At 44.2% G+C, this 27,317-nt stretch overlaps 1 protein-coding gene across 1 annotated transcript; it reads left to right on the forward strand.

Moving 5' to 3' along the window:
* On the forward strand, window positions 1-27,317 carry DNAJC18 (DnaJ heat shock protein family (Hsp40) member C18). Its single transcript, XM_023195202.1, has 8 exons — window positions 1-114; window positions 1,957-2,143; window positions 12,186-12,331; window positions 15,036-15,221; window positions 16,290-16,399; window positions 18,557-18,666; window positions 21,145-21,317; window positions 27,092-27,317. Exons 1-8 carry the CDS (start codon window positions 75-77, stop codon window positions 27,214-27,216), a joined length of 1,077 nt encoding a protein of 358 aa, XP_023050970.1. The 5' UTR covers window positions 1-74; the 3' UTR covers window positions 27,217-27,317.

Here is a 27,317-nt window from a genome sequence, read left to right on the forward strand (position 1 = left end):
CGCGCTCCGCGCCCCCTTCTCTTTCAGCCTCGGGCGCGGGGGAGGTTCGGCGGACCTGCAGATTGGGAACCGATATGACTGCGACTCTGGGCAGCGGGGAGCGCTGGACGGAAGGTACTAGGTCCCCGCCTGAAGGAGGGATAGGGCGGCGTTCGGGGGAGATCAGGGATGAGGATCCTGAAGACGCACAAGGGCTGAGATCCTGGATCTGAGGTGATGGATGGAGGCCTGTGAGAAGATGCTGAGCCTGAGTAGGGTTGCGTATGGGGTAGGAAAACTGGGCCTGCAAGCCCAGAGTCACCGGTGACGACTTGTTGCCTCCGGCCCCCCAGCCCCACCCCCGCCCGTGCCCCGCCCAGGGCCCGCAGCGGTCAGGCCCCTACCGTGCCAGGGTGACTGGAGGGCCCGTGGGGGTGCTGCGGTCTCTCCGCAGCTTGCTAACCTGGCCCATATCTTCCGCCTAACTGGGCCACCTGACCTTCAGTCCCTGTTTGAACATGTCGCTCCAGCCGGCATCAGAACCAGCCTTTTCCACCCTACAGTCAGGCAAAAAGTATTGATCCAATACCTATTGCATGCCCCGCATTATGCTGATTCTGCAGCGGGGATTTGACTGACACGGGTCCCTTAGCTTACAAAACTCGCAGCCCTCTGAGAGTTTGACGACTGAACAGTCAATTACAAAACGGACAAGTAATACAAAACGGCCTGGGCTACACAGCAAGATCAGGGATTTGGAGAGCACACTGACAAGGTAGCTAACGCAGACTGGCTGTCAAGGGAGGTTTCTTGCAGAGGGTTACAAATGGTGACAAGAAGGATGCGTTCGAGTTAGCCAGGCCGACTTAGAGGAAGAGTGTCCAGGAGCAGTGGGTGGAGGTAGCTGAGGGATGTTAAGCGGAAGAAAGATGTTGTTGTTTTTTTTTTTTTTTTTTTTTTGAGACAGAGTTTCGCTGTCGCCCAGGCTGGAGTGCAGTGGCCGGATCTCAGCTCACTGCAAGCTCCGCCTCCCGGGTTTACGCCATTCTCCTGCCTCAGCCTCCCGAGTAGCTGGGACTACAGGCGCCCGCCACCTCGCCCGGCTAGTTTTTTTTTGTATTTTTTAGTAGAGACGGGGTTTCACCGTGTTAGCCAGGATGGTCTCGATCTCCTGACCTCGTGATCCACCCGTCTCGGCCTCCCAAAGTGCTGGGATTACAGGCTTGAGCCACCGCGCCCGGCCAGAAAGATGTTGTTAAAGGCTTTCCCAGGTCCTCTGAGAAGACATGAGTGCTCTGCCCCTTTTGACTGGATTGCTTATGACCCTCTTTACATTCTGCAGGTGTTGTTATTGAATCTTCTCCCTTTAAACCAGGGGTATCCAATCTTTTGGCTTCCCTGGGCCACATTGGAAGAATTGTCTTGGGCTACACATAGAATACACTAACTGACGACTAAATAACTGATGACAGCTGATGAGCTTAAAAATAAAATTTCAAAAACACATCTCATAATGTTCGAAGAAAGTTTACAAATTTATGTTGAGCTCAAAACCGTGCTTGGCCGCATGCCATCTGTGGGCCACGGGTTGGACAAGTTTGCATTAAACTAACCTCTTTGTGGTCAGGAGCAGGTCTTACTCATCTGCCCCCTTGATCTATCTAGCCAAGTTCCTTGGTATATATTCTATAATTGTTAGTGTAAAAGAATTGAACTCCTCTCTACTTTAAATCTTAGAGGTGGGAGGAACTGCAACAAAAAATACTATTTTACGAGCAGTGTCTCTTCTGACCATGGACCATAGAGAAACAGATGTTTATTCAGCTTTGTATGACAAAGTAAGCATGACATCCCTACCCCTGGCCATCACACTTACCTTCTCATGCTTAGGAGCAGCCTCCCAGAGAGCTAAGGCAGGTTGCAAAGTTGATTTTCAGGGTCAGATGGAGACCTAATGGAGGGGCTGTTGCTTTGCAGCTTACATTGATGCAGTTAGAAGAAACAAATACCCAGAAGACACACCTCCTGAGAGTCATGACCCCTGTGGCTGCTGTAACTGCATGAAGGCACAAAAGGAAAAGAAGTCTGAGAATGAGTGGACTCAGACCCGGCAGGGTGAGGGGACCTCCATGTATAGTGAGGAACAGCTGCTTGGGGTACAAAGGTGAGCATGTGGTGGGATTGAATGAGTGATTTTATGGAAAATGCTTAGAAGAGTGCCTGGATGTGCTATGTAAGTATTGACTGATGATGATGATGATGATGATGATGATGATGATGATGATGATAATGATAATTGAAGCATACTAGCTTCTTGACCTCAGAGGGAAGACTGAGTAGAAGTGGAATATTAGGGTATAACACGAACTAACTACCCTGCTTCTACTTTAAGAGAGGCAGCAGAAACCAACTAGACATAACACACATCTATAGGACATTCTGTCAACAACAACAGAATGATTTTCTTCTTAAGGATACATAGAATATTCTCCAGGATAGACCATATCGTAGGTCATAAAACAAGCCTCAGTAAATTTAAAAAGATTGAAATCATACAGTGTATGGTCTCTGAAATCAAAAACAAAGGGAAATTTGAGAAATTCACAAATATGTGGAAATTAAACTACAAGCTCCTAATAAGCAAACGAGTCACAGAATACATCACTAGGAAAGCTAGAAATGCTTTGAGATGAGGGAAAAGGAAAACACGACATACTAAAATGTATAGGATGCAGCTAAAACAGTGCTTAGTAGGAAATTTATAGCTCTAAATGCTTATTTTTTTGATAAAAGACTCCAAATCAGTAACCTAATCTACCTTAAGGAAGTAGACAGCCTGGACAATACAGTGAAACCTTCTCTCTACCAAAAAAAAAAAAAAAAAAAATGTGTATATATATATATAAATTAGCTTGGTGTGGTGGCGGGAGTATGTAGTCCCAGCTACTTGGGAGGCTGAGGCAGGAGGATTGCTTGAACCCAGTAGGTCGAAGCTGCAGTGAGTCATGATCACACCACTGCACTCCTGTCTGGACAGCAGAGCAAGACCCTATCTCTCAAAAAAAGAAAAAAAAAAAAGAAAGAGGGATATCCCTACCAATCTAAATACTATGAACAATTGTATACCAACAAATTAGATAACCTAGATAAAATCAACAAATGCCTAGAAAGACACAAATTACTGAATCTGACTTAAGAAAAAAATGGAGTCCAGGCATGGTGGGTCACACCTATAATCCTAGTGCTTTGGGGGTGCTGAGGCGGGAGGATTGCTTGAGACCAGGAGTTTTAGACCAGCCTGGGCAACATAGTAAGACCTTATATCTAAAAAACAAAAAAAAAAAATACTTGGGCATGGTGGCACATGCCTGTGGCTACTTGGGAGACTGAAGCAGGAGGATCACTTGAGCCTAGGAATCTGAGGTTACAGTAAGCTATGATAGTGCCACTGCATTGCAGCTTGGGTGACAGAGTGAGACCTTATTTCCAAAAAAAAAAAGAAAAAAAATTGAAAACCCGGGTAGACCTACAACAAATAAGGTGATTTAATTAACAATCAAAAAACTTCTGGCTGGGCATGGTGGCTCATGCCCGTAATCCCATTACTTTGGGAGGCTGAGGCGGGAGGATCACTTGAGCCCAGGAGTTCAAGACCAGCCTGGCCACATGGCGAAACTTCATCACTATAATAAAAAACAAACAAAAGACCCCACAAAAATTAGCCAAGCATAGTGGTGCACATCTGCAGTCCCAGCTGCTCAGGAGGCTGAGATGGGAGGATTGATGGAGCCTGGAAGGGTGAGGCTACAGTGAGCAGTGATTGCACCACTGCACTCTAGTCTGGGTGACAGAGGGAGACCCTGTCTGAAAAAAAAAAAAAAAAAAAAACTTCCAATGAAGAGAAGTCCAGGCCCAGCTGGCTTCATTCTTTGAGGCCAATAGTACACTGTAACCAAAACCAGACAAAAATATCATAAGAAATCTAAACTATCAATCAATATCCCTTATTGGTTTATATATATATATTAAAATCTTCAATAAAATACTAGCAAAACAAATACAGCAACGTAAAAAGTATTACACATTTTGACCAAGTGGGATTTATCCCAGTATTACAGGATTGTTTAACACACAAAAGTCAATCAATGTAACATACCATGTTAATAGAATAAAGTACAAAAATCACATGATCATTTCAATAGGTACAGAAAAAGCATTTAACAAAATCCAACACTCTTTTTTTTTTGAGATGGATTCTTGCTCTGTCACCCAAACTGGAGTGCAATGCCACGATCTCGGCTCACTGCAACCTCTGCCTCCCAGGTTCAAGCAATTCTCCGGCCTCAGCCTCCCGAGTAGCTGGGACTACAGACACGCACCACCACACTCAGCTAATTTTTGTATTTTTAGTGGAGACGGGGTTTTACCATGTTGGCCAGGATGGTCTCGTGACCTCGTGATCCGCCCGCCTCAGCCTCCCAAAGTGCTGGGATTACAGGCGTGAGCCACTGTGCCCAGCCCCAACACTCTTTCGTAATAAAAACACTCAACTGGGAATAGAAGGGAACTTTCTCAACCTGATAACGTCCATCTACACAAATCCACAGTTAACATCATACTTAAAGGTGAACAACTGGGTGTTTTCCCACCAAGATCAGGAACAAGACAAGTATGTCTGTTCACTCTTGCCATTCTGTTCAACATTGTACTAGAGGGTCAAGCCAGGGCATTTAAGCAAGAAAAAGAAATAAAAGCCAACCAGATTGGAAAGAAGAGTAAAACTACATCCACAGATGACATGATCTTGTAAATGGAAAATCCTAATGAATACACATACACACACACACACAAATACTGTTAGACCTGATAAAGTTGGACAAAGTTACAGAATATAAGATCAATATGCAAAAATTATCATTTTTCTATATACTAGCAATGAACAATCAAAAAATGAAATTAAGAAAATATAGTTGAGGCTGGGTGTGGTGGCTCATGCCTGTAATCCCAAAACTTTGGGAGGCCAAGATGGGAGGATCACTTGAAGCTAGGAGTTCAAGATGAGCCTGAACAACATAGCAAGGCCCTGTCTCTACTAAAAATAAAAATTTAGCCAGGTGTGGTGGCATGCACCCGAAATCCCAGCTACTCAGAAGGCTGAGGTAGGTGGATCCCTTCAGCCAGGAGTTCGAGGCTGCAGTGAGCTATGATCACCCCACTGCAATCCAGCCTGGGTGACAAAGCAAGACCCTGTCTCTATAAATAAATAAATAAATTGTTTAAAAAACGCAGATACAGCACGGTGGCTCAAGCCTGTAATCCCAGCACTTTGGGAGGCCGAGACGGGCGGATCACGAGGTCAGGAGATCGAGACCATCCTGGCTAACACGGTGAAACCCCGTCTCTACTAAAAAATACAAAAATCTAGCCGGGCGAGGTGGCGGGTGCCTGTAGTCCCAGCTACTCGGGAGGCTGAGGCAGGAGAATGGCGTAAACCCGGGAGGCGGAGCTTGCAGTGAGCTGAGATCTGGCCACTGCACTCCAGCCCCGGCAACAGAGTGAGACTCCGTCTCAAAAAAAAAAAAAAACAAAAAAAAACAAAAAAAAAAAAACGAAGATACAGTTGGCCTTTGAACAACACAGGCTTGAGTGGCATGGATTTGAACCGTGGATTTTTATATGTAAATTTTTAAAGATAAATGCATTGGAAAAACTTTTTAGATTTGCAACAATTTGAAAAATTTTGGCCAGGTGCAGTGGCTCACACCTGTAATCCCAGCACTTTGGGAGGCCGAGGCAGGAAGATTACTTGGGCTCAGAAGTTCGAGACCAGCCTGGGCAACATGGCAAAACCCCGTCTCTACTAAAAATACAAAATTAGCCAGGCGTGGTGGCACACACCTGTAGTCTCAGCTACTTGGGAGGCTGAGGCAGAAGAATGGCATGAACCCAGGAGGCGGAGCTTGCAGTGAGCCGAGATTGCACCACTTGCACTCCAACCTGGGTGAGAGTGAGACTCCATCTCAAAAAAAAAAAAAAAAAAAAAAAAGCCACAAGATGCTAATCATCTCTTTGTGAGCATTTTGTCTCTTCAGTAAATTATGTTTAGCAGTAAAAAGTAATCTCTTGCAGTTCTTGAGGTTTTTGTTTTGTTTTGTTTTTGATACGGAGTTTTGCTCTTGTCGCCCAAGCTGGAGTGCAGTGGCATGATCTTGGCTCACTGCAACCTCCTCCACCTCCCGGGTTTAAGCAATTGTTCCTGCCTCAGCCTCCCAAGTAGCTGGGATTACAGGCGCCCACCATCACGCCTGGCTAATTTTTGTATTTTTAGTAGAGACAGGGTTTCACCATATTGGCCAGGCTGGTCTTGAACTCCTGGCCTTGTGATCCGCCTGCACTTAATGCTAGCAGATATGGAAACATTGCACTTTTTGCAAAATACCTTTTTTTTTTTTTTTTTTTTTGAGACGGAGTCTCGCTCTGTCGCCCAGGCTGGAGTGCAGTGGCCGGATCTCAGCTCACTGCAAGCTCCGCCTCCCGGGTTTACGCCGTTCTCCTGCCTCAGCCTCCCGAGTAGCTGGGACTACAGGCGCCTGCCACCTCGCTCGGCTAGTTTTTCGTATTTTTTAGTAGAGACGGGGTTTCACCAGGTTAGCCAGGATGGTCTCGATCTCCTGACCTCGTGATCCGTCCGTCTCGGCCTCCCAAAGTGCTGGGATTACAGGCTTGAGCCACCGCGCCCGGCTGCAAAATACCTTTTAATCTCATATTGAAAATGAAGCTTTTATGTGGGTGCAGGACTGCTATAAGAAAGGCATACCGTCCATGATGTGATTATTACTTATCGCATGCCTGAGCTCAAGGCTCCCACTCGCCTCAGCCTCTCAAAGTGCTGGGATTACAGATGTGAACCCCACGCCCAACCCTACCTCATCAACTTTTTAATGCAGACAGAAGTGCCCTATTCTGGAAAAGAAAGGTCACAAAGGATATTGTATTAGTAAGAACGAGAAGTGAGCACCAGGATATAAGGCAGGAAGAGACAGGCTAACTCTACTATTTTGTGCAAATGTAGTTCAGTTTATGATAGGGGCTGCCATTATATATAAAGCTGCTAACCCCTGAGCCTTGAATGGAAAAGATGAATACAGCTGCCAGCCTTTTGGTTGTACAGCAAGAAGGCCTGGGCAACAAGAGCCCTTTTTCTGGATTGCTCCATTGATATTTTCTTCCTGAAGTCAGGAAGTACTTTGCCAGTAAGGGACTGCCTTTTAAAAGTTCTTTTGGATTAACTTGGTGTTATGGTGCATACCTGTAGTCTCAGCTACTTGGGAGGCTGAGGCAGGAGAATCACTTGAGCCCAGGAGTTGGTGGCTGCAGTGAGCTATGACCGTACCAGTGCACTCCAGCCTGGGTGACAGGGACCCTACCCTGTCTCTAAAAAAAATAATAAAATTCTGGCTGGGCGCGGTGGCTCAAGCCTGTAATCCCAGCACTTTGGGAGGCCGAGACGGGCGGATCACGAGGTCAGAAGATCGAGACCATCCTGGCTAACATGGTGAAACCCCGTCTCTACTAAAAAATACAAAAAACTAGCCGGGCAAGGTGGCGGGCGCCTGTAGTCCCAGCTAATTGGGAGGCTGAGGCAGGAGAATGGCGTAAACCCAGGAGGCAGAGCTTGCAGTGAGCTGAGATCACGCCACTGCACTCCAGCCTGGGCGACAGAGTGAGACTCCGTCTCAAAATAAATAAATAAATAAATAAATAAATAAATAAATAAATAAATAAATAAATAAAAATAAAGTTCTGTGGCCGGGCGTGGTGTCTCACTCCTGTAATTCCAGCACTTTGGGAGGCCAAGGCAGGCAGATCACAAGGTCAGGAGTTCGAGACCAGCCTGGTCAACATGGTGAAACCCCATCTCTACTAAAAACACAGAAATTAGCCGGGCGTGGTGGCAGGCGCCTGTGATCCCAGCTACTCGGGAGTCTGAGGCAGGAGAATTGCTTGAACCGGGGAGGAGGAGGTTGCATGAGTTGAGACCATACAATTGCACTCCAGCCTAGGTGACAAGAGTGAAACTCTATCTCAAAAAAAAGAAAAAAAAAAAAAGAATGTGAAAAGTCAACCTACAGAATGGGAGAAAACATTTAAAAAGTGTATATCTGATAAGGGACTTTATCTGGAACATACAAAGTTCTCTTAAAACTCAACAATGCGAAGACAAATAACCCAATTGAAAAAATGGGCAAAGGGTCTGAATAGGCATTCCTCCTATATATTCCTCCATATATATATAAAGAAGATATATATATCATTAGTAAGCATATGTAAACTTGTTCAACATCATTAGTCATTAGGGGAATGCAAATCAAAACCACAATGAGATACTGTACCACTTCACACCCACTGGAATAGCTATAGTCAAGAAGGTGGATAATAAGTGTTGATAAAGAAGCAGATAAATTGGAACCTTTGTACATTGCTGGTAGGAATGCAGCCAGTTTGGAAAACAATATGACAATTCCTCTTAAAGTTCAGAAGAAAGTTAAGATTATTGACCAACAATCTACTCCTAGTATATACCAAGAGAAATATAAATATACTTCCACAAAAAAACTTGTACATGAATATCCATAGCAATATTATTCATAACAACCCCAAAGGGGAAACAACCCAATGTCCATTAACTGATAATGGACAAACAACATGGCGTATATCCATACAATGAAATATTATTTTGTAACAAAAAGGAGTGAACAGATTCATGCTACAACATGAATGAACCTTGAAAAAATTACAGTAAGTGAAAGAAGCCAGACACAAAAGGCTACATGTTACATAACTCCTTTTATATAAAATATTCAGAATAAGTAAATCTATAGAGAGGGAAAGTAGATTAGTGGGTCCCAGGGGCTGGGGAGGAGAAGTGGGAATGAGTCCTAATGAGTATAGAGTTTCTTTTTGGGGTGATAAAAATGTCCTGAAATGGGCCGGGCGTGGTGGCTCACGCCTGTAATCCCAGCACTTTGGGAGGCCGAGGCGGGCGGATCACAAGGTCAGGAGATCGAGACCATGGTGAAACCCCGTCTCTACTAAAAATACAAAAAATTAGCCGGGCGCGGTGGTGGGCGCCTGTAGTCCCAGCTACTCAGGAGGCTGAGGCAGGAGAATGGCGTGAACCCGGGAGGCGGAGCTTGCAGTGAGCCGAGATTGTGCCACTGCACTCCAGCCTGGGCGACAGAGCAAGACTCTGCCCCCCCCCCCAAAAAAAAAAATGTCCTGAAATGAGATAGTGGTGATAGATGCACACCTCTATAAATGTATTTAAAAACTAATGAATTGTACATTTAAAAAGGGTGAACTTTATGGTATGTGGATTATTTCTCAATAAACCATTATTAAACAAATAGTAAATTTAGGAGAGGGAGTCCTGAGTGTCTGCCATGGAAGCAGAGATTGGAAACTGGGCTAGGGATTCAAAGACTCCCCATGGGCAGCTCATGTGGAAGGGACCTGCTGACAGCCCAGACCCTGCATTAGAGTCCAACCTGTGTTACTGACTTAAACGATGAATTTCCCAACAGAACTGCGAATCTCTGCCTGCCTTACTGAATCATATAGTAGCAAAAGACTGAAGCCCTTCTCAATACAAATTAGTAGGTGATGCATATATTATACATTGATACAATGCAATAATATTTAGATTTTAAAAAGAATGAGGTAGGCCAGGCGTGGTGGCTCATGCCTGTAATCCCAGCACTTTGGGAGGCCAAGACAGGTGGATCACTTGAGGTCAAGAGTTCAAGACCAGCCTGGCCAATATAGTGAAACCCTGTCTCTACTAAAATTACAAAAACTAGCTGGGTGTGGTGGTGCAAGCCTGTAGTCCCAGCTACTCGGGAGGCTGAGGCGGGAGAATCACTTGAATCCAGAAGGCAGAAGTTCAGTGAGCCGAGATCGCACCACTGCACTCCAGCCTGGGCTCCAGTCTCAAAAAAAAAAAAAAAAAAAAAAAAGAGGTAGATATATAATACTAGGTAATATTTATTTAGTATTAGATGCTCTCAAGCACTTTAATGAAGACGTTATTTAATCATAATATCAACTCTGTGAAATATAATTATTAGCTCATTTCAGAAGATAACACCAAGCTATAGAGGTTAAGTACACAGCAAAATCAAAGCTCAACGAAGGCATTTTGACTCCAGAGTTCATCTGTAATCCAGCAGTTCTCAAAGGGTGGTTGGGGAACGCCAAGACCCTTTTAGGGGATAGGTCTGCAAGTTTAAAACTGTAGTCATAATGATACAAACATGTTACTTGTCTTTTTCACTAATTTTCTCATGATTATACAGTGGAGTTTTTGAGAGGCTACATGACATGTAATTACATCATCACTGTTTAAAAATTTTTTGTTTTCATTTCTGGTATAGTAGATGTGGATTGATAGAAGTCACATAAATGAAAGCTCTTTTGAGGTCTTCAGTAATTTTTTTTCTCTTCCTGTACCATGCATTATAAAACGTTGCTGAGATCAAAAGTTCAGAACTGCCACTCTAAACTAAGCTACTGTCTAGTCTAAACTATTATTCTATACTTCTCATCTTTATCTGTTAAGGATTGATCTCCAATCCTTTTTTGTTTGTTTGTTTGTTTGTTTATTTGTTTGTTTGTTTTTTAGAGACAGGGTCATTCTCTGTTGCCCAGGCTAGAGTGTAGTGGAACAATCATAGCTCACTGCAGCCTCAAACTCCTGGGCTTAAGTGATCCACCTGCTTTGGCCTCCTGAGTAGCTAGAATTCCAGATACAAGGCACCATGCCTGGCTAACTTTTTAAAATTTTTCATAGAGATAGGGTCTTACCATCCTGCCCAGGCTGGCCTTAAGCTCTTGGCCTCAAGCAGTCCTCCTGCCTCAGCCTCCCAAAGCACTGGGATTACAAGTGTAAAAAAAATAATTTTTTTTTTTTTTTTTTGAGACAGAGTCTCGCTCTGTCGCCCAGGCTGGAGTGCAGTGGCCGGATCTCAGCTCACTGCAAGCTCCGCCTCCCAGGTTTACGCCATTCTCCTGCCTTAGCCTCCCGAGTAGCTGGGACTACAGGCGCCCACCACCTCTCCCGGCTAGTTTTTTTGTATTTTTTAGTAGAGACGGGGTTTCACCGGGTTAGCCAGGATGGTCTCAATCTCCTGACTTCATGATCCGCCTGTCTCAGCCTCCCAAAGTGCTGGGATTACAGGCTTGAGCCACCGCGCCCAGCCAATAAATTTTTTTTTAAGCAAGATGTAGAAAAGTGATTATAATATGTTTCCATTTAGGTAAGAACAAAAATGGAGAGGACTATACCTGTACTCTCTGTACATAGGATCCATACAAAACTTCTAATGATGGTTGTCCCTGTGGTGGGATTCTGGGGGACAGGAAATAATGAAGCAGGAGAATTTTTACTGTATAAACTTTAGTTCTGTTGGCTCTTTTTCTTCTATCATGTGTATGTTAACTTTTTTAAAACACAGTATAGCTGGGCATGGTGGCTAACACCTGTAATCCCAGCAGTTTGGCAAGCCGAGGTGGGCAGATCACAAGGTCAGGAGTTTGAGACCAGCCTAACCAACATGGTGAAACCCCATCTCTACTAAAAATACAAAAATTAGCCAGGCCTGGTGGCGCATCCCTGTAATCTCAGCTACTCGGGAGGCAGAGGCAGGAGAATTGCTTGAACCCAGGAGGCAGAAGTTGCAGTGAGCCGAGATTGCGCCACTGCACTCCAGCCTAGGCAACAAGAGCAAGACTCCGTCTCAAAAACAAAACAAAACAAAAAACACAGTTTAGAAAATAGCCATAGGAAAAAGAGAGAAAAAGTTATAAACAAACAGAGTGATTAACTGTTTCTTCCGGCTTTGCTGTCCTGTGGTTCATCTCTCAGGATCTTAGCCTGACCCTTGGTGTAAGGATTAGCATACTTGTTCTACTCACTTGTAGGGATATAGGAAGAATAAATAGTAGATGTAAAAGTACTTTGAAAGGCATTAAGTTCTGGGTGGGAGAAGGACATTGTTAATGAATTTGAATGTTTCATTAACGTGTGCACTAATTTTCTTCTAGGTTTGTTTTGGGTCCCACAGATTAGAGCGAGGATCGATGTATTATCTTGCAGTTAGTTATACAAAAGGGGCCTTTGTAGACATACATGTTTCTGATTTTTTTAGGATCAAGAAATGCAGAAATTACTATGAAATTCTGGGAGTTTCTCGAGATGCCAGTGATGAAGAGCTTAAGAAAGCTTACAGAAAACTCGCCCTGAAATTTCACCCTGACAAGAACTGTGCTCCTGGAGCAACAGATGCTTTCAAAGGTCTGATCCTGAACCAGTGCTCAATGGTGCCCTTGTGGTCATAATAAGTTGCTTTTAGCCTTCCCCATAGTTGTTTCATAAGGCCATAAGGAGGGTTTTTCCCCCTGCCACACCTCTTAAATAGTGATTATCAGCATAGCTCCCTTGATTTTACCCAGGCTGGAGTGTGGTGGTGACATCTCAGCTCACTGCAACCTCCACCTCCCAGGCTCGAGTGATCCTCCCACCTCAGCCTCCCAAGGAGCTGGGACTACAGGTGAGCACCACCATGCCTGGCTAATTTTTGTATCTTTTGTAGAGACGAGGTTTTGCCATGTTGCTCTGGCTGATCTCAAACTCCTGAGCTCAAGTAGTCTGCCCGCCTAGGCCTTCCAAAGTGCTGAAATTACAGGCTTGAGCCACTGTGCCCGTCCTCCATGATATTTTAAGAAATATATTCTTTAGGCTGAGCGCAGTGGCTCACACCTGTAATCCTAGCATTTTGGGAGGCCGAGGTGGGTGGATCACCTGATGTCAGGAGTTTGAGACCAGCCTGGTCAGCATGGTGAAACCCCCTCTCTACTAAAAATAAAAAAATTACCCAGGCGTAGTGGTGCACGCTGGTAATCCCAGCTACTCAGGAAGCTGAGGAAGGAGAATTGCTCGAACCCGGGAGGTGGAGGTTCCAGTGAGCCAAGATCACGTCACTGTACTCCAGCCTGTGCAATAGGAGCAAGACTCCATCTCAAAAAAAAAAAAAAAAAAAAAGAAATATATTCTTTAAAAATATTTTGGACCCAACACATGAATACAAATCTTAAGAGCTTCACCTGGCCAGGCATGGTGGCTCACACCTGTAAACCCCAGCACTTTGGGAGGCTGAGATAGGAGGATTGCTTGAGCTCAGGAGTTTGAGACCAGCCCACACAACATAGTGAGACCTCATCTCTACTAAAAATAAAAATAAAAAAAATTAGCCGGGCATGGTAGCGTGTGCCTGTAGTCCCCAGCTTCTTAGGAGGCTGAGGTGGGAGGATTGCTTGAGCCAGAGGTCAAGGCTGCAGTGAGCCGTGATTGTACCACTGCACTCCAAGTCACTGTTTCAGGCAGAGATCATCAGTGAATGCTAAAGCCATTGAGTGCTAGGTTGTTGTCACCTATGGGGTATTCTTGCCAAAATGTTTGACCTGAATCTAATAATGAGGGAACAATCAGAATATGAAACATTCTACAAGAATACTGACCTGTTCTTCCAAGAAGTTTAACATAATGAAAAACAAAAAAGGTGGGGACAGTTTTAGATTAAAAGAAACTAAATGCAGTACTTGATCTTGCATGGATGTATTGGATGATAATGGACTGATGTTAATTTCCTTAGCTGTGATAATGGTGTTTTGATTACATAGGAGAATGTCTTTCTCCTTGGGAGATATATGTTGAGGTATTTAGGAGAAGGTGACATAATATCTGTGGCCTACTTTCAAATGGTTCAGCAAAATAAATGTATACTTATTACAATATATATGTACATATGTATATATAGAGTTGTGGGTAACAGAGTGGCAAGGTAAACATTTAACAATTCCCCAGGTAAAAGAATCATGAAGAAATACTCTTTCTGACTGTGTTTCTGACAGTGTTGACTGAATTACAGGTAGAGAGTGGGGGATGCCTTAAAAGGTTTTTTTTTTTTTGAGGTTTGTATTGATTGGTGCTACTGATTGTATGTTTAAATGAAATTGGTCAAGGTTCGCATATTTGCACATAGAAGGGAGACATGTTGGTAAACATATGTAATTATTCAGCCTTTGAAACCTCCTTGAGACACTGGAAATACATTTCTTAATTTCAGAAAATAATTATCTAAAGTTAACTGAAATAAGACTATGATGAAGACTGTTTTTAGTCAGGCAGGAAGGTTTTTATTAAGATTGTTTCAGAGTAGAATTTAGGAAATTTTTCTAACTACAAGTTAGAATATCACTACGGATGTATGAACTGTTTCCAACATAAACCATTGCACTCAAGTGAAATAAGAACACTGTTTTGGCTAGATGCAGTGGCTCACACCTATAATCCCAAACTTTTGGAGGCCAAGGTGGGAGGATCACTTGAGACCAGGAATCTGAGACTAGTCTCAGCAATGTAACAAGACCCCATCTGTAAAAAAAATTTTTTTAAAGTAAAGAACACTCTTCGTGTGTGTGTGTGTGTGTATGTGTGTGTGTGTGACGAAGTCTCACCCTGTTGCCCAGCCTGGAGTTCAGTGGCATGATCTTGGCTCACTGCAAGCTCCCAAAGTGCTGGGATTACAGGCATGAGCCACTGTGCTTGGCCAGAACACATTTTTTATGAATGAGAGTGCTGACCAGTTGGAGAACATTTCCCCAACATGCCTGGGACTTGTGGTGACTGGGAACCCAAACTGAGGGGGGATTCCTAATTTCTAGGACAGCTGGGATGACTCCAGGACTGTTGACTGGGAGTTAACTCACTTCAGCAGTAGTTCTTAATTCCTGTGATTCCAATGTTGTTGTTTCTGGCGATTAGGGAAAACCTGAAGGGCAAGCACTTTGGAGAACTTTCTAGGCCCAAGCACCTCTCCTTGGGCCCCTGAGAAGTTGTCCAGCGTGAGTCATCTCTAGGCTCTTCATCACTGCTGCTGTGATCACTCTCAGCCATAGCAAAGACTATGTCCTCATGTGCTGCTTCTTGTTGATTGCAGCAATAGGAAATGCATTTGCAGTCCTGAGCAATCCTGATAAGAGACTTCGCTATGATGAATACGGAGATGAGCAGGTGACTTTCACTGCCCCTCGAGCCAGACCTTATAATTATTACAGGGATTTTGAAGCTGACATCACTCCAGAAGAACTATTCAACGTCTTCTTTGGAGGACATTTTCCTACAGGTTAGTCTCCCCAAATTATCATTCTTAAACATATTTTTTTATTTATGGCTCTCAGCAAACTCCTGTTTGAAAATCTGAATAGAGGGACAATGGAATGATGGAAACAGCAAGGATTTGGAATCAGTTGAGCAGGAGTTTGAGGCAAGTCTCCAGCCTCCAGCTGTGCATAATTTTGACCAGATCATTTAGTTTCTCTGACCCTGTTTCCTCTCCTGAAAAATGGGGCTGTTAATAATACCTACTTCACAGGGTCACTGTGAGGATTAGATATTTTTAAGTGCCTTCTAAATAAGTAACAAAATGCCTATTATTATTATTATAAAATAGCACTTACAAAGATAAAAGATAGGAAAGTACCCCCAGCAAGTTGGAAGTTGGTATAATTCAATGCCCAGGAAGTAAATTGAATTTTATGAGTTGCTATTAAAAGATACCAGTGACACAATATGGTATTGGGCACGGAAGCAGACGTGAACATGCCAAATAGGATTCATGGCCCAAATGCTCTCTCTCTTCTAGCCTTTTGGGGGTTCTCTCTCACTAGTTGCAAAGGACTATTTAAATGAAGTCAGGAGAGCTCAGCACACTTTAGCTCCAGCTGGTTCACTTGGCTTGCCTACTGTCTTATTTTTCTACTGGGTAAAATAGGCCAATACTCTATCCTTAACAAACCTAGCTTGGAACGAGGACCTTGAAAAAGACAAGGAAGGATTGGGTGCGGTGGCTCACGCCTGTAATCCCAGCACTTTGGGAGGCCAAGGTGGGTGGATCACTTGAGTTCAGGAGTTTGAGACCAACCTGCAATGTGATGAAACCCCATCTCTACTAAAAATACAAAAGTTAGCCGGGCGTGGTGGCGGGTGCCTGTAACCCCAACTACTGAGGAGGCTGAGGTAAGAGAATTGCTTGAACCCAGGAAGCAGAGGTTGCAGTGAGCTGAGATCATGCCATTGCACTCCAGCCTGGGTAACAGAGCGAAACTCCGTCTCCAAAAAAAAAAAAGAAAAAGGCAAGGAAGGAGTGTTCGCCATATCCCATACTAAGTATTTCTTTTTCTTTCTTTTCCAGGAAATATTCATATGTTTTCAAATGTGACAGATGATGCTCACTATTACCGCCGACGGCACCGACATGAGAGGACACAGACTAAGAAGGAGGAGGAAGAAGAGAAACCTCAGGTACCTAGGGTGGGAGGAGTGCTGCTGCCCATAAACAGTTGTACTGGACCAACCTTGATGGTACATGATCAAATTTTAGAAGCTGAACTTGAGATATGTTGCTAAGATGTGCTTTAGGAAAGCAAAAGCAATGGTGAGAAGAGCTGGAAAATTGGCCTAAATAGGTAGAATTGTATCCCCTCCCTCTGCCCATTCTTGGGTGGCTCTCCCAGGATCTCAGCAATCCTGTGGGGCTGACTTCATCAAGGCTTTTTTTTTTTTTTTTTGAGAGGGTCTCACTGTCACTCACGATGGAGTACAATAGTACAAACACAGCTCACTACAACCTCGAACTCCAGGGCTCAAGCAATCCTCCCACCTCCGCCTCTCATGTAGCTGGGACTATAGGTGCATGCCATCAAGCCCAGCTCATTTTTTGTAGAGATTAGTTCTCACCCTGTTTCCCAGGCTGGTCACGAACTCCTGGACTCAAGTGATCCTCCTGCCTTGGTCTCCCAAAGTGCTGGGATTATAGGCATGTGCCCCGCTCTGGCTTCAAAATTTTCTTGGCTGCAGAAAATAGGAACTCTCTTCAAAATATTTAGAACTAAAGGGGTTTAAGGTAAGGGATCAAAGGAGTCTCATGAAGCGCAAGGATAAGAAGCACAGCTGGGCCTCATGACAGACAGGAACAAAGAACTGGGATACTGTCAGGCTCCCAAGCAGCTGTGCTCTGCAGGACTCTTTGGGCCCAGATTGTCTCTAGTTTTCCTGCCACTCTTTGCCTCTGTTTTGTTTTCACCAAGCAGCTTTGCTTGTTCTACTTCCCCTTGCAAATAGCTAGTCTACAGTGCCTGACCGTGTGTGTTCTTCCTTAAAGTGACAACACAGAAGTGAAGGGTGATGAGTCTTAATCCCAGATTCCTAGGAGAGAAAATGTGATTATCTCTGCCAGAGTTAGAAGTCCTCCCAGTCCATCAGCTGTGGCCAAGCATAATGCTAACCTGGCTCCTAGAGCCCCACTCCTGTAAGAGGCACAGTCTGGGCAGGTTTACCTTGAGATGTTTGCTTCATTGGTCTTGTTAATGGGGCTGCAGGGGGATTACTGGGTGTCAATCCAGGTTGTTGTTGGGCCTTCTTCAGCCTGTTCAGCAGAGAGAATAAAGGTTATTTGGTATAGATTGAGTATCCCTTATCTGAAGTAAATGGGACCAGTAGTATTTCAGATTTCAGATTTTTTTTTTTTTTTTTGGATTTTGGAATGTTTGCATTATACCATTATACATTTGACAACTCCTAATCTGAAAATCTGAGGCTGGGTGCGGTGGCTCACACCTGTAATCCTAATGCTTTGGGAGACTGAGGCAGGAGGATTGCTTGAGCATAGGAGTTCGAGACTAGCTGGGCAACATGGCAAGATCTTGTCTCTACAAAAATTTTAAAATTAACTGCACACGGTAGTGTGCACCTGTGGTCCCAGCTTCTCAGGAGGCTGAGGTGAGAGAATCATCAGAACCCAGGAGGTCAAGGCTGCAGTGAGCCATGTTTGTGTCACTGTACTCTAGTCTGGGTGACAGAGCAAGACCATGTCTCAAAAAAAAAAAAAAAAGAAAAAATTGAAATCCAAAATGCTTTCCTTTTGAATGTCATCCTGGTACTCAAAAAGTTTTAGATTTTGGAGCATTTTTGATTTTGAATTTTCTGATTAGGACTGCCCAACCTGTACTTCTCAGCTGAAAGTACAACCTTCCCAGAAAAGCCTGGAACTTTGTGGATCCTCCTATGCAGTGCATTGGTAATTTGTTATTTTCTTTGGGACAACTGTCTTTATTTTCAATAAGCTTTATATTGATAAAGAACACTTATAGGCCAGGCGCAGTGGCTCACACCTGTAATCCCAGCACTTTGGAAGGCCGAGGTGGGCGGATCACGAGGTCAGGAGATTGAGACTATCCTGGCTGCGGTGAAACCCTGTCTCTACTAAAAATACAAAAAAAATAGCTGGGCGTGGTAGCAGGTGTCTGTAGTCCCAGCTACTCGGGACACTGAGGCAGGAGAATGGCGTGAACCTGAGAGGCGGAGCTTGCAGTGAGCTGAGATCGCACCACTGCACTCTAGCCTGGGCAACAGAGAAGAAAAAAGAGCACTTACAGCAAGTATTTTTTTTTTCTTTTTCAGACTACGTATTCTGCATTTATTCAGCTACTTCCAGTTCTTGTGATTGTGATTATATCTGTCATTACTCAGCTGCTGGCTACTAATCCCCCATATAGTCTGTTCTATAAATCGTAAGTCTGATATTTCTCAATCTTTTTCAGTAACAGTCTGGGGGTGAAAGACTTGAAGGTTTTGCTGATACATTACTAACATTTCATTTCACCTTTTGCTGTAGAAAACACCAATTTGATGTTTAAAGGAACAGCTGGGTAGTCATGGTGCTGAGACTCAAAAATACTGAAGCAGTCTCCTGTGTGCCTCGGGAAATAGATTGTTTTGTTCTATAGTGACATCATCTGGTCAGCTGCAGAACAGCAGTAACTGGTTTTTGAAGGATCAGTAGAATTTAAGGTTTAGATGAACACATTATCACACCATGGTAGAGTTAGAAAGACTCTGTTGAGCTGTTGATAGGATTGCTGGACCCTGTGGGTCTCGGAGCATAGTATTAATAATGGGGATCAAGTGATTATTTTCCATTTTTTTGTTTTTGTTGAAGATAGAGAAATTCCTTGTAATGCTTTTTGCATACAGATTATAAACTCTGATAGGATTTTTACAAATTTCTTCAATTAATTATTTCAGTTGATTCAGTTCCCAAAGTTTGGTCCCCAGACCAGCCATCATCAGTATCAACAGGCAACATGTTAGAAAGGCAGATTCTAGGGCCCCTCCAAATCCATTGAATTAGAGGCTCTGGGAGTAGGACCAGAAGCCTGAGTTTTAGCAAACCCTCCAGATTATCCTGGTCCACACTGAGGTTTGAGAATCACTAGATTATCTTTTTTGTTAGTAATGAATAATAAATTATTATTCATGATTATAGTTTAGTGGGAAAAAATCTTTTAAAAGTAGAATTTATTAGACAATACATAACAGGAAGAGTCTTTGTCAGTGATCACTGTAGACTGAAGACCATCATTCCAGGTCAGTCCAGGTCAGTATTTTCCTTTTTTGTTTGTTTTTGTTTTTTTGAGACAGAGTCTCCCTCTGTCACCTGAGCTGGAGTGCCGTAGTGCAATCTGGGCTCACTTCAACCTCCATCTCCCCGTCAAGCAATTCTTGTGCCTCAACCTCCTGAGTAGCTGGGATTACAGGCGGCACACACCACCACATCCGGCTAATTTTTGTATTTTAGTAGAGACAGGGTTTCACTATGTTGGCCAGGCTAGTCTCGAGCTCCTAACCTCAGGTGATCCACCCACCTCGGCCTCCCAAAGTGCTGGGATTACAGGCATGAGCCATCGCACCCAGCTAGTATTTTCCTTTTACTGAGAGCAAAGCTGAGGCTGAAAGAGAGGTTTTTTGTTGTTGTTTTTATTTTTGAGGCAGTCTTGCTCTGTCGCCCAGGCTTCCGGGCTGAAGTGCAGTGTTGCAGTCTTGGCTCACTGTAATCTCCTTCCTCCGGGTTCAAGTGATTCTCATGCCTCAGCCTCCTGAGTAACTGGGATTATAAGCATGTGCCACCACACCTGGCTAATTTTTGTATTTTTTAGTAGAGACTGGGTTTTACCATGTTGACTAGGCTAGTCTCAAACACCTGATGTCCTCCTGTCTTGGCCTCCCAAAGTGCTGGGATTACAGTCATGAGCCACTGCGCCCAGCCTTCAGACAGAGGTTTTTGCCATCAGGTCACACACCGATTTCCTCTGTTTCCCAGCTTCTCATGTTTTTCCATATGGCACTTCAGCTTTCTTTCTTGTGAGGCCAGCAGGGTAAGCACGGACCTGCTCTGTAAGATCCCCCAACCCCTTAGAGTGAGGGGAGAGCACTCATGGCCTCGGCTCTTACTCTAATTAGAGAGGATCTAAGGAGAGGGCTGGGAAAAGGCCAAATAAAATGTAGCCCCTTTAAGTAGAAAATTTGTCCAGTTTGAAGAAAACCATCTTGGATTCTACACATTTCTGTCACATTGTTTTAACTTGAGTTTGAGGTCCCTTCTGTGTTTCCTGATGGTTAGAATTTAGTCAGCTCAGTACTCTTAATGTTGCTGAGCACCAGATACCATTGGATGCTTGGACCCACAGAGAGTTAGCTCTGAAGCATCACTGAAATATTTTGTCTGAGTTTCTTGCAGTTCTCAGTTAGCAGCTATGTGCGAAGTACTTTTTGTCATGTCCAAAATATTGCTTCTAGGTTGGTGTGAGCTATCTGTTTTTTAATTTGCTATATATAATAATCAGTTCAACCAGCATTTATAATAACCTACTCTGTCAGGTACCATACTAGATCCTACACAACATAAAAATTGTTTGTTTTAAGCATTCGGCATTCTCTTTTAGCACAGAGAGCAGTAAAAGAGAGGTGAGTCTTTTAAGAGAATAAACTATGCTGAAGCTGAATTCATAGTATGAACGTGCTTACATAATACAATTATGATGATGTTATACTTATAATTTTGCTAAGGATATAAGAAGTGTTGGGTACATTAGAAAATGATCTCTACCTCTGCTCTATGAGCAGATGATGATGATGATATCTGTGAGGTCAGTGCTAAGAGTAATATTGCCAAATATTATGAGCTCACATGAGCCTCTGTCTCATTTCAGGACCTTGGGCTACACCATTTCTAGAGAAACTCAGAACCTGCAGGTGCCTTACTTTGTGGATAAAAACTTTGACAAGGCGTACAGAGGAGCTTCTCTGCGTGACCTGGAGAAGACAATAGAGAAGGATTACATTGATTATATCCAGACTAGTTGTTGGAAGGAGAAACAACAAAGTAAGATGCTGTAAAAGGGGCATTAGCCGGTGGCCGTGGTTCCCAGCAGGAGGCACCCCCAGCCTCCTGATCCCTCCTCTCTTCTTGTTTGGGGCTACACATGTTTATGTGAACAGAGTCAGAGGACAAAGGCCATTCAGGATACTACAAAAAAGTGGGGGAAATTTATTGACAGGATACGTGTGGCCAGGACTTGGAAATCTTAGGAATTTAGGTGGCGCTAGTCACCTGTCTATATGCCCGTCTCTCTTTGGGCCTCTACCTCTCTGCCCATCTGCCCCCTCCCTCTCCCCACCAGCTGCCTGCCTTTCTTCCTTCCAGTTCCCCTTTCTCATAACCTTGTTTGCCATAGTTTACAGTGGTTGCCACCCTCCTTATCACTCTCTCAAATTCCCCAGCCTCACCAGTCAGTGCCCCTTTCTGCAGCACACACCTCCGTTAAGTTCTTGGTGCTTGCTGATTTGGTCCAGTTTCCTAATTCCACACTCCCTGGAGGGAAATCTGATTGAGCCAGCCTTACTTTTTGAACCAGAACAAAAGTTTAGAGGTTTCTGGTATTGAATGAGGTGTCCCCTACCCTCACCTCCGGCTGGTTGTGGCCACACAGAACAAAAGTGACCTCCTGGGTCTGCCCCTTTGGGTGTGGCAGGCCTTCCCCCCTATTTCCCTCTCTGGAGACAGTGGGGATGACAGCGTCTGCCACTGGCTTACAGCTCCAGCAAGTGTTACTAAGGAGTGTCTGCAGCAGGGGCAGCCCGGTCTCAGCCAACAGCTCCACCTTTGGTCCCACTTGAATTCTACACACACACCGCATTAGTGACTGTGTCTTCTCAAACTTGGTTTTGGTTATTTTTATTTTCTTTTTTATTTTTCAGGGGCTACCCTTTTAACTGAAGTTTTGGCTCATGTTTAAAAAGCAAATTCTGACTCATTTCTAAAGTCTTATTACTGAGTATCATTAAATATCTAATGGAGTCTGATAAAATTAGCTCGTCGGTCACAGTGCTGCTAAGCCCTCAGTGACCATCACACACTCCCAACTCCGCCCTAAGTTAAACTCTCCTTCCTCTGTGTTCTTAAAGCACTTTGTTCAACCTGCTAACATAGTACCAATCACACAGTGTTAGAGTTGCAGAGATAAATGTCAGTCTCCCCTGCAAGACTATGGGCTCTCTGGGAATAAGAACTTGGTCTTACTAATTTTGTGTCTCAGGGCCCTGGCACAGTGCTTGCTTCAGAACAGGTGCTCAACAAATGTCTTTTGAAGAGAGGATTCTCAGGAGTAGAAAACAATGAAAATGCTGAAGATTGTGAATAACAACAGCAGGGTTAGTGTCCTAACTCACCCTTAGGGACCTGGTCTCTGCCCGCTATTTCTGTAAGGCAAAGTCCCACTGTTCTCTCAAAGTGCATTAGAAAGTTGGTGAGCAGTGACTCTGGGATATAAGAGGAAATTAAACAGGAAGAGGAAATTCCATTTTTATTGAAAAACACTGAGGGTTCAGGAAATACTCTGCCCCATTGCTAAACTAGATTTTACAAGAATCAAAAATCAGGAAAGAATTTTGGAGCAGGATAAAGGCCTCATACTAAATAGCAGTATATAGGCCAGGCATGGTAGCTCATGCCTATAGTCCTAGCACTTTGGGAGGCCACAGCAGGAGGATCACTTGAGTCTCGGAGTTTGAGACCAGCCTGGGAACCCCATCTCTACAAAAAGTATAAAAATAAGCCAGGTGTGGCAGCACATGCCTGTGGTTCCAGCTACTCAGGAGGTCAAGCCTGGGAGATCGAGGCTACAGTGAGCTGTGATCACTCCACTGCACTCCAGCCTGGGCTACAGAGCGAGATCCTGTCTCAATAAAAAGGCGGTATATACATGGATCCAAATCAGGTGAAAGCCAGTATATGTCTTGAAAGTCCCTATTGTCTGGGTCCTGGGAGGGCTTTGACTTTGTTGCTTTCTGCAAGAACTGGATGAAAATCTGCATTTCACATTCTTCAAACACCCCCTGCCCCACATCTTTCTCTACGGCAGTAAGATGCTGGAATTATGCAAAGAGCTCACGGTAAGGATTGCACCAGAGGTGGTTTGTAAGCTTTTGTCCCCATCCCCACGAGGCCTAGTTCAGCGCTTCGGCACTCTCCAGGTATAAATAAAAATCCAGTGAGTGGCCAGGTACCATGGCTCATGCCTGTAATCCCAGCACTTTGAGAGGCCAAGGAGGGTGGATCACCTGAGGTCAGGAGTTTGAGACCAGCCTGGCCACATGGTGAAACCCCGTCTCTACTGAAAATACAAAAATTAGCTGGGAGTGGTGGCACACACCTGTAATTCCAGCTATTCGGGTGGCTGAGGCAGGAGAATAACTTGAACCCAGGAGGCAGAGGTTGCAGTGAGCCAAGATCATGCCACTGCACTTCAGCCTGGTTGACAGAGCGAGACTCCATCTCAAAAAAAAAAAAAAAATCCAGTGAGTAAGTATGAAGCATGTACCCACAAGTTCCAAATGGGGGTTATCAGCACAAACCCCTTACACATCTATTTCTGGCATTTAAGTACAGTGGCTATGCAGAGCCTGCACACAACCCAAGTGCCATTTGAGAACAAGCAGCATCTGCCCTCTGAATCCAGCAGCAAGTGCAGCCAACAAGGTTAAATTTAGCACTTGGAGGTTGTAAAAATAAACCCACTTGAGAACAAAGTTCACTCTTGGCAAATACCAAATGCAAACTGTTTTTAGCAAGGTTAGCCATTGACTTTTTAAATCTTTGGTTCATTTATTTTCTCTGCTCTTCCTTAGAATGCTTAATCTGGGTAAACTTTTTTTTTTTTTTTTTTTTTTTTTTTTTTTTTTGAGACAGAGTCTCGCTCTCTCACCCAGGCTGGAGTATAGTGGTGCAATCTTGGCTCATTGCAACATCCACTTCCCGGGTTCAAGCAATTCTCCTGCCTCAGCCTCCCGAGTAGCTGGGACTACAGGCACATGCCACCATGCCTGGCTAATTTTTGTAGTTTTTAGTAGAGATGGGGTTTCACCGTGTTGGTCAGGCTGGTCTCGAACTCCTGACCTCAAGTAATCCGCCCACCTCGGCCTCCCAAAGTGCTGGGATCACAGGCGTCAGCCACCACACCCGGCCAATCTGGGTAAACTTTTATGAGTAATCCCTTACTATAAACACTAATTATCCTGTTTACTTATTCGCAGCTGCATCTAGATAGTAAACCTGATGCCAGAGCAAGTGGCCACACCACTAGGCTGGGCTGAACGAAAGTAGCAGGCAGGAACTGCCTCTTGGCCTAGCTGAGCTGAGCTGAGCTCCTGGCCTGGACTGACAGAGGAGCACTTCTTTCCACACCCTTGAGCGGGATAACCTAGTGGGTAGAAGCTTAGGCTTTGAAATGGGCATAGAGTCCACTTCCTCCGGGAGAGGTTATGTGGGTGATGGAAGATGGCATGGGTGTAACTCTTAGCACAGTGTCTGGCACATAGAAAGTGCCTAATGTCTGGTGGAGTCCTGGCTTTACCTGGCTTTGCACTGTAGACTGGATGCAGTACCATCTCATGGGGCTGGATCATGAGGGCAGTTGGGATCCGTTGCAGTCTTTCAGCTGTCGAGACCAATCTGGGCTCTTTTGCAGCATGTTCTTGGGAGAGGTTCTGGTTCTTGCTTCTCTTGGCAATTTGCCTGAGTCAGTTTATCTTTAAGGCTCAATGCTCTGTCCATCTGTTACAGTGACATTCAGAGGAAGGGGAACTTTCTGCTAAGAAGAAAAGGTATTCTCTGGAACCTGCCATTCCCCAAAACTTTTTTACATTGCTTAGAAGTTATTGAATATTAACAGAATTTGTCAAAAGTAGCATATTCTTGAAGTTGACCCTTTATTCATTGAAGGATGAAAGGATTCACTGGCAGTTTGAAGAGAAGTTGCTCTGAGCTTGGTAGTGGGGATGTGGGACATGGTTCCTTGAAACACTAACCTTGTACAAGGTCATTGCTCTGGAGCAGGGGTCTCTGAGCTGGTTTCAGTGAGCTTTATGAAAAGCAATGTGATATTTTGAGAAAAGCGGTTGTCTTTCATCAGCTTGTTGAAGTGGCCTTCAATGTAGAAAATATAAAGAGTCACTAGCCCTTAATGTTTCCTGGAACAAGATTTCAGGGAATGAGGCATTTAGAAAAGCTGAGCAAATGAAAAACCTAAGGAAATAATTTCAAAGAAAAGCAAAACCACAGAATCTGTTTCAATACTGGTGTAACTGTGACTCCAGAGGACTAAAGGCACAGACTGACTTCACAGAGGCCTCCTGGGCAGAGGTTACCCACATGCCAAGGAAGCCTGAGATTGGAGTTAGTGCCGAGCCCTGGACAGGATGCAGGAGCAGAGAGCTTTCATTTGGATACGGCCCATGATTCTCCATGAAGCCCCATCACCCGCAAGGGTGACTGTGCCAAGACAAGCCCTGGCTAGCAGGCACTGCAGGCATCCTCACCAAGCAGGGAGAGCACATTGTTCTGGAGCCTGGGAGACCCACTGCTTGCCAAGCAACTGCTGGGCTAGAGCCCAGGCTGTGTGGCCTCCATTGTAGAGGGAGGGTTTTTATGCATATCCACCCCTCACCCTGGAGTCCTGCACTTAATCTGCACTTTGGGCCTTACTTGGGGGTAAATAGCATCATTGTGAGCAGAAATGCCAGACAGTGTTTTGTGTTGATAGAAACGTATTCAGAAAGCAATGCCCATTGTTCCCCCTGGCTAAATAATAATTCCTGTTTCCAGGCAGTTTGCTGATTAATCAGACAGGTGTCTTTCGTTCCACCAAGAAAAAAAATCTGTCAGCAAGACGATTAAGAATGGATAGGCATATTTCAAAACAATTAAAATAGCATTTTTACAAGTCTGGTCCTTTAAACATTGAGTAGCTGCCTGCTGTTGGAGGCTTTCAGAAGCCACACACCACATCCAAGCACGCCATCCTGTTAATATGCAATATGTCTCTAAAGGTGCTTTTCAGGCATTCCTCCCTGAGTATGCCTGAAACCTCACAAAACAATAAAAAATAGAGGCAGCCAAACCACCGTTGAGTCAGGAAACACAGCAGAGATTATATTCTGGTTAAAAATAGAATGACCTTCTCCACCATGAAGAGAACATGAAATTCCTTTAGTCAAGGAGACAAAGATCACCAGATTCAGATGATTCAACTTTTAAAAGGACCCAGCTGCCTTTGGCCTTTGAGTTGGGGACCCCACATGTGGTGAGGAAAGGAAGAATGCCAGTAGCGCCCTGGCCTTGTGTAGACGCACACCCGGCAGCGGTAGGCTCTGTGTGCCTTCGCACGTGTGAGTTATGATGCAGCCATGCAGGAGAAGAATAAAGCAGCTGTCTGTTTCAGATGACAGGAATAGGCCACCGGACTCCATTCTCTCCCAGCTGCCGTTGGAATCCCACTTGTAGGAGGCTATGGTGCGGTCTCACTGCACACGCGCAGGTTTCCTAAGTCTGGTGCCAAATGTTTTCTTGGTAAGAACTAAGTTCATTGCTTTTATAAGAGCACAGATACTGTTGGACTGCAGGGTCACAGGTGCCCTTTAATCCTCCGCACCTGGTCTAGTGCCTAAGATGTGTTTTGTGAATAAATGAGTAAATGTTTCTTACATTTAATTGAAAGAAAAAGCTTGAAATGAAGTAAAAGGAGCTTTGACTCCAGAAATGTTGAAATGAAACAAAGGAGCTCAACTCTTGATGAATTGGTTACCTCTTTTATCTTTCAGAGTCAGAGCTGACAAATTTGGCAGGATTATACAGAGATGAACGATTGAAACAGAAAGCAGAGTCGCTGAAACTTGAAAACTGTGAGAAACTTTCCAAACTCATTGGCCTACGCAGAGGTGGCTGAGAGGATAATGGTCCTATGCAGGGCTCGGGTTTTGCTACTTGTTCCTATTTATGTTCCTGATTCCATTTTATAATACAAAATTAGGTAATGGTGAACACGTT

Source organism: Piliocolobus tephrosceles, chromosome 4 (assembly GCF_002776525.5).
Source record: "Piliocolobus tephrosceles isolate RC106 chromosome 4, ASM277652v3, whole genome shotgun sequence".
Taxonomy (NCBI): Eukaryota; Metazoa; Chordata; class Mammalia; order Primates; family Cercopithecidae; genus Piliocolobus; species Piliocolobus tephrosceles.

Coding starts and splice junctions, on each gene's coding strand:
- DNAJC18 (XM_023195202.1), top strand. CDS start 75: ATGACTGCGACTCTGGGCAGCGGGGAGCGCTGGACGGAAG. Junction 12,332..15,035: donor AGCAACAGATGCTTTCAAAG/GTCTGATCCTGA, acceptor TGTTGATTGCAG/CAATAGGAAATGCATTTGCA. Junction 18,667..21,144: donor TATAGTCTGTTCTATAAATC/GTAAGTCTGATA, acceptor GTCTCATTTCAG/GACCTTGGGCTACACCATTT.